At 35.6% G+C, this 7525-nt stretch overlaps 1 protein-coding gene across 1 annotated transcript in view; it reads right to left on the bottom strand.

Annotated features, from left to right (window-relative positions):
* The window catches only part of RBM46 (RNA binding motif protein 46), an 18776-nt gene that overhangs the window by 6325 nt on the left and 4926 nt on the right, over window positions 1–7525 (bottom strand). The window contains 2 exon segments of the mRNA XM_009329844.1: window positions 1207–1989; window positions 3417–3884. Of these exon segments, the coding sequence (XP_009328119.1) occupies window positions 1207–1989; window positions 3417–3884 (1251 nt within the window).

Below are 7525 nucleotides of genomic sequence, written 5' to 3'. Positions count from 1 at the left end.
CAAATACACAAGAACATTACTCAGCAGATCAGAGAAATTACGTGATGGATCATAATACTTGCAAAATTATAAAAATCAGTCCTACCTCATCTTCAAATATACCAGGATGTAAAGGCCAGAAAAAGAGCTAACTAAGCAGAAGAGAAACAGTTCAAAAGAACAAGTGGAGTAAATTACACAAAAAGCTTTGCCTTGAAGTATGAGCAGTTTTCAAACCATTATGGTATGGCTCTGTAACAGGCTTCAAATCTGAGTACCAAAGAGCCAAAATTCTGATTTCTTTGAGGATGAAGTTTGATCAGATGATGACTACAATTACTAATGAAACAACCTGTCAGTAGAAGTCAGTTCTGTGTTCTGAATGCTGTGTGCTGAATGTTCGGAAAAATGCTGGGCAGGAACTAGATGGCAAGTGTTACGTTTTGTATTATTTATGTATTTCACTTTACAGAGCAACAGGGATAACACTGCCAGAACTGCAGTGATCTGTCTTCTTAGTTATGAAAAGAACAGATTTTACCATAGCTTTTTTATAATATAAAAATTTCCCTTTTCTAGTAGTTGCATTCTAATTTTAAGAAATGGAATATATATAAATCAAGATGCTAGACTTAGAAAGCAATTACAAATAACTGTATCCCTATTTTCTCCTATTTTCTGGTTAAAAAAAAAGAACGAACACTAAATGACAGCACTCTCTACCTAAAGATAATACATGTAGAGAGCCATGTAATGATACTCTGCTATAGCCTTAATGTCTATAAAGAGGAATCAAAAAAGCTTCCCAAAACTATTTCTTCATCTGAATATGGATCTTCCACCTCTGTTTTCCCTACTGATAACAAATCAAGAACACAGACAGCCCTTCAAATAAATTTTCAGCACCATAATCGTCACACTGATAACCTTATACCTAAGTCACTGAACATGTCATCTATTTCTTCCTTACAAATCATTACGGTAGGTAAATGAAAGCAAAAGTGACCCCAGCATTACACTGAATAGATGTTTACACAGTGTTTCTTCAGTGCTCTCACCTGATGGTCCAGACTCAGCTGACTATACAAGAAACAATTCTTCTGTAGACTAACTTATACTTTAATATAAAGATATACACACAAGCCGAGATATATACACAAAGAACAATTTTGAAGTAACTTTTCTAGTTTTAGTTCTTAAGAACTAATTGAAAGGCTTTGGGCTTACCTAGATGTAGAAGTGTGAACTGTGCTGCCAATTCCTTTGCACCTTCTACTGTTGTACAGAGTTTGTCTGGCATGAAGTAACTCTGGGAACCATCTGCAATACTAGGAATAAGCACCTTGTACACCAAGAGTATTTTCCCATCCTGACTTGTGGTTGAGTACAAGTAGTATTCTGGTGGTGCCCAGTTATTTTTATTGCAAAAATAATCCAGATGCATTGCTGCAGAACTGAAGTGACTGGATTTTAAAGAATACATGCTAATTGGAGTAAGCTTTATTCCTGGAAAAAACGGGTATGTACATCTTTCAACTTCAGGAGGGCCTGGACTGTGCTGACCATTAAGACGAACTGAAAGACTTGCTGGTTTCCCTAAGGATTTTTGATGACCATCTTCTTTGTTAGGAAACCCTAAGAGATTTTCAGAACCAGGACTTATCTGACCATTAAAATGTTGCTTCCAAGTACTTTCTTTATTAACTGGCTTTGCCAGTGTTACCTCAATACTGGCTCCATCAATGCACTTTCCATTCATTACAGACATAGCAGCAACCGCATCTTCTCGGTGGAAAAAATGAACAAAAGCATAGTCTCTCAGCTTCTTTACACGTTCAACTACTCCTGGCTTGAACTTGTTGAATTCGGCTTTAATTGTGTCCTCTGTAGTAGATATCATCAAATTTCTTACATATAATACTTTAACTCTCTGCATTGTTTCTTCATCAACTTCTTTCTCTGGGTCTGCCCAGTCTACTTGAATAGTATGACCCCAGAGTTGGAATGTTCCTACAGCGAAGAAGCATTACATCGATAAGAAATATGCAAAGGAAAACAGAATCATTCTTATCAACTACCTCTAGAAAAGGCAAACATGATGCATGCCACTTGAAACAGTGGTTTTTGTTGCCTGCATCTACTTAAGCAAAATACGCAAGATATTACTACTTGAAATTATTAAAGAAAGTAAGACTCTGCAAAAATTCAAAATGTTCTATCTGTACCCTTTGGGTTCATTAAGCACCGTAAGCTGTCAAAACACAGACTTCGCCATTTTGTGACATGCATATACACACATATATAAAGCAACCATAAGCAACGTATTATTTTACTAGTTAGTAAACACAGCATCTTCAATAACATTACCACCTTAAAAAGCAAGGTCAACACCTGGAAAAAGTCATCTAAAGGTATATGCACTAGCACAAGCCTTACTCTATGTTGCGGCAGACACCAAAACCATAAACTGAAAAAAAAAAAAACCAAACCACAAAAAAAAAACCAAAAAACCCCACCTTGTTACTCATTTCAAGCCAACATTTTGTGTATCACACAACTAGTTTATTTGACATTCAGTGATCTGGCCATATTTCTCCCATTACTTTGCAAGGCCTATGTAAGTCTTAGGTAACACTCCTTCCTAACACTTTGTCAGCGATTAATGCAAGACTTGCCTAAATCTTAGCCTTAATAAACACAGGAAGTTTTGCCATTCCTTTCAGCAAGGCAAATGCTGTATTATCTGTTTTAAAGACTTTGCTTCTCCAACTACGTTGTTTCATTTCCTCCCTATTTAATTTCTCTTCCAGGATTTCCCTTTTTAACTGTACCTTTATCTATTCCCTCCCCTTTCAGTATATTTAATCCCTTCTACTTTCTATACAAAAGGTATAAAATAAGGTGCAAAGAAAAAGTAGTCTTCTACTTGTTAAACTCTTAAAATTATTTTCTAGTAAAAGATTAAAGACCTACTTTCAAACATTTTTAAAATATGAAACATCAACAACATCACTCGTAACACTCAAAGAAAACATGGGACACATTCCAAGCATTATATTTTTTAAGCTCAGCTTTAAGAGAATTCATGTGCAGGAACTAGTGCATGCAAATGAAAACTGGATGTGTGCCCAAGCAAATACATATCTTGGTGTAAATTACAGTAACTTGTATTTATAGAACAGATGTCTGCTCTTTCATTCTCAGAACTGCTTAAATTTCAGCTTTAAAAAAAAAAAAATCCAACAAAAAAAAAACACACACACACAAATAAAAAAACCCGATTCATAACAAAAAAAAAAAAATTCTCTTTAGCTGAAAGGTAGTTTTGTAACTCTCAAACTACCTTAAAGAAAGGAAAACAGGGACAATCCACCACCCCCTGCAAAATGGAGACAGATACTCCCCCAAAAACCCAATTTAATTATAAATAAGTTTACCTGGGATTAGCCGCCTTCTAGCCATTGCAGCTGCTCTGTGAGATTCATATTCTACAAAAGCGAAGCCACGATTTTTAGTTTTGTCAGTGGCGTTTGGATAAACAATGACATCCACCACTCCTTCTGTAACTTTTTTCATTTCATTCAGTATTTCTTCTTTCTTCTTTTCTTTTGGAATTGCTCCAATAAATAGTCTGCAGTTGTCCAAGCTTACGCAGACACCAATAAACTTCCCTGGACGAATTTCATAATTATTAAGAATCTTGATGGCTAGCTGAGCTTCCTCTTTAGTAGTGTACATCACAAACGCATAGCCTCGATTCTCACCACTGAATTCCATCATCAGCCTGAACTCATAGATCTTCCCAGCTCTCTCGAAAACAGGAACTAATTCATCTTCATACATATCACGAGGAATCTTACCCACAAAAACTTCACACCCACGAGGTGGTGGAGGACCTTCCCAACCTTAAAAGAAATTGTCCAACAACAATCTTAGTACAAATGCCAGATAGGTACACTTTCCTCCCATAATTTGGAGGTGGGAGTTATTTATTTTTAGTCTCAATTTTAAACTGGCATATTCTCATCCATTATTTAATGCTTATTTTTGTTATGTCTAAATATAAATTGTGGGCTTATGGCATGTTTTAATTTCTTTTAATTCTGTCTTCTATTTCTTTCACTGGAATCTGTAAGACAATCCACCGAACCTAGCCATTATTTAAAACACTGATAGGTTTGCTGTAAGAGTCTACATTTCAATCATTTTTTGCCCCTTAAAATTATATGTCAGTTATTAATACAACTGATAAGAGTAGAAAATACCACTTAAGTTCTTTCTCAGTTATCACCTAACATTTTAGAGTTGCAAATGTTTCTCTGTACTTCTTGCCCACGTTTTAAGAATTTTTGGTCAGGGTCCCCAGTGCAGCATTTTTTTTTCTTCCTTGAAATCGTTAAAAAGGTCCAAACATTTTGCTTTCACCTTCTCCATTCATTCACTAAAATAGGACTCCCTAAGGAAGGTAGGATATGGAGCCATCCTTTCTTCCAATAGCCAAAAAGACTGAACACTTTTCCTCTAAAACCAGGCCACAGTTTTCACGGGCTGGAGCTGGATGGCAGGAAAAAAAGAAATAAAATCCACAGAGCAAGTCAGTCCCTAGTTCACACCTGAAAGTTACAAGAAGATCCATGCTTCTGTCCTCAAGCCAAGGACATTCATACACTCTTATATCTCTGCCATATACGCTGAAAGGTATGTTCAACAGATAATGTAAAAATGCATACGTACATTTAAAAACATGGAGTTATGGTCTGCAAATATGGCACTCCATTTTCCCAAAATACGCATTTAAAAAAACCATTTGGTTGTTTTTTGTTTTTTTTTAAAACAAATTAGACAAAAAATCAGGCATAAGTGTCAAAAGGACATTCATACACTCTTATATCTCTGCCATATACGCTGAAAGGTATGTTCAACAGATAATGTAAAAATGCATACGTACACTTAAAAACATGGAGTTATGGTCTGCAAATATGGCACTCCATTTTGCCAAAATATGCATTTAAAAAAAACATTTGGTTGTTTTTTGTTTTTTTTTTTAAACAAATTAGACAAAAAATCAGGCAGAAGTGTCAAAGGCAGACAAACAGTTAAATCATAACTAACAGCTTTTTCTAAAGCTTTGACAAGAAAGGTTCTCTGCAGGAGAGAAATCAAGGAGTACAAGCCGGTACAAAAAAACAATACAAAATTTGGTAAGTATGTACTAGTATGAAATGACAAAGCATAAGGAGGCAAGGTGAAAAAAATTAGTGTTGACAAGTTAAAACAAGAAGATAATTAAATATTTTACTCTGGCATGAAGTTCAGAATAAATTACATTTAGGTGATTTTGTAATTAACTTTAAACTTTTTCCTTCATGTAAGTATCATCAAAGAGCACGTAATTTAGTCATGAAAAATTTTTTTAACGGAATTGGGAAATTTTTGCCTTCTCACAGAACCGATTTTCACCTATAAGCTGTACACTAAGAACTACATGGGACACAAGGAAGCTACCAAGGCATCAGAATTGACATGCATTTGGAGCCACGCTGCCATGGCTTATCTAGGAAAAAGTTTGGCTCTGTTCCACACAACATTCAACATCTTTATCATTTTCAGCTTTATAAATATTTATGACAACTTCAGCTGAGGTCTGACAGGACATGGCAAGTAACACGGTTTGCAAGCTAGCACTGCCATCACTCACATTGTGCCAGTCAGTTGCCCACATAAAAAAGCATAAATCAGCAGTACACCATTTAGGAGCTCCAAAGACAACAGCATCTGCACACCTTAATCAGGAAAAAAGGAAGAAGGCTATGCTTGATTCTGTAGGGAAGAAATGAAATTAAATAACAATGTTCATTTATTAACTAGACAAACTTTTACCCTCATCCTCAGCCTGGTAACTGATTAAATAGTGATTCTCAGTAAGTAAAGGCCATCTACCATTCAAAAAGCCCACCTTTTAATTTTAAAGCTGCATACTATCTTAGCATTATAGCACATTACTGCCAACTGGGAGTAAGGTATGGCTCAAAGAAAACCCGGTCTGTGGCATATTTGCCAATGAGCAACATGTATTTTAACAGAGCAAACACGGAAACAGTTCACCAAAAGCCCATTCCTTGAGCAGTTACCAACTGACCAGTTTCCTTGACTGGGTACTTGAGTCATCACTAGACCATAGATTATGGGATTCCTTTTTTTGCAGCAGTTCAAGTCATCAAACTGCAATAAACATTATAATCTTCCCACTGCTACTGAGATCCATGCCATCTCAAATTTTCTTCCATGTGATTCTAATGACTTCAGACATAATGATGTCATTATATCTGCAGCAATCTAAGCAGAGGACCCAACCAAAGCAATGAAAATTCGCTTAACATTTTTTTTTCCCCACTCTACAGATATATTTTCCACAAGTGGCACAGCTGAACAAGAACCGTGCTGCTGCCAACTGGGGGGGAATCATTTTTTAGGATAATTTTGAGCCAGATCAGCTGCTTGCTCTGGATAATGTGCCAGTCAGATAAACAAGATGGTAACAGGAAAACAGAGCTGACAGTGAGACTATCTCCTTTGGCAGCAACACAGGCTTAAAGAAACCACATCTTAAGCAAAATTCACAGTGAAACTCTTCATTTGCAAACAGTAATTGTAATCTCTTAGAAGCCATCTCAAACACTCAAGTCTCATCTGGCCTATAAAACCATTTATAGTAACTTAGGGTAATTTCCAGTCTAAGCAAGTATGAAAATACATGAAGATTTAAAGGAGAGGTATGTAATTAATGTCAATGAACAGATTTATGGAAGATATACCTTGTCAAACACATCTAGTTTCAGAAAAGATTAACAGATTTCATTAATAAAAGTAACTTTGCCAAATAGACACACTTAATACTGTCTAATGTTCTAATTAAAAATCATAATTACAATGTAAAGAATGTATTAAATAATTTAAGAACAAGCTGAGCCCTCAGAAAGTAGTCAGTGATGGCCTGCAGTTCTTTTTTCAGTGCTGTTTTCAAAATAATTTCACAGGGCTCCATTTGCCTATTTTATATAGGCTAGTAAAAGTATGTACATAGTTTTAGACAGGAAAAACTTCCAAAGAGAAATAATTTTGATGCAGCTGTATCTTAAACTACAAACAGCAACAAGCAATACAGTCCATGCTTATGAGCATGACTTACAAGGATATGGGATTACAGGCCACAAGCGAGAATGAACTGAAACAGTAGCACAAAGAATTTTCCTTCTTTCTGCTTCTGTGTAAGTGCATAATCTGACTCAAAAAGAAGTTATTGTACTCCATGGGATACAACCAGGACTAATGGCGAAATTCTTGTACATTGCTGATGTCAACGACGACACTGGAAAAATTATTCAAAGTAAAAGAAATGCTTCATAAAGATTTAAGGGATTTGATTCATTTCATCAGAATAACAAGAAATGTTAAGTAAAGGTAACTGACACAGTATTACTACAGAGAATTACAGGTACTAAGTATTTCATCAAGAAAATTCAAAAAAACTACTTCAGACTAGAAA

Source organism: Pygoscelis adeliae, unplaced genomic scaffold (genome assembly GCF_000699105.1).
Source record: "Pygoscelis adeliae isolate BGI_AS28 unplaced genomic scaffold, ASM69910v1 Scaffold67, whole genome shotgun sequence".
Classification (NCBI taxonomy): domain Eukaryota; kingdom Metazoa; phylum Chordata; class Aves; order Sphenisciformes; family Spheniscidae; genus Pygoscelis; species Pygoscelis adeliae.
The sequence above is the reverse complement of the archived record's forward strand: the minus strand, read 5'-3'. Positions and strand labels throughout refer to the sequence as shown.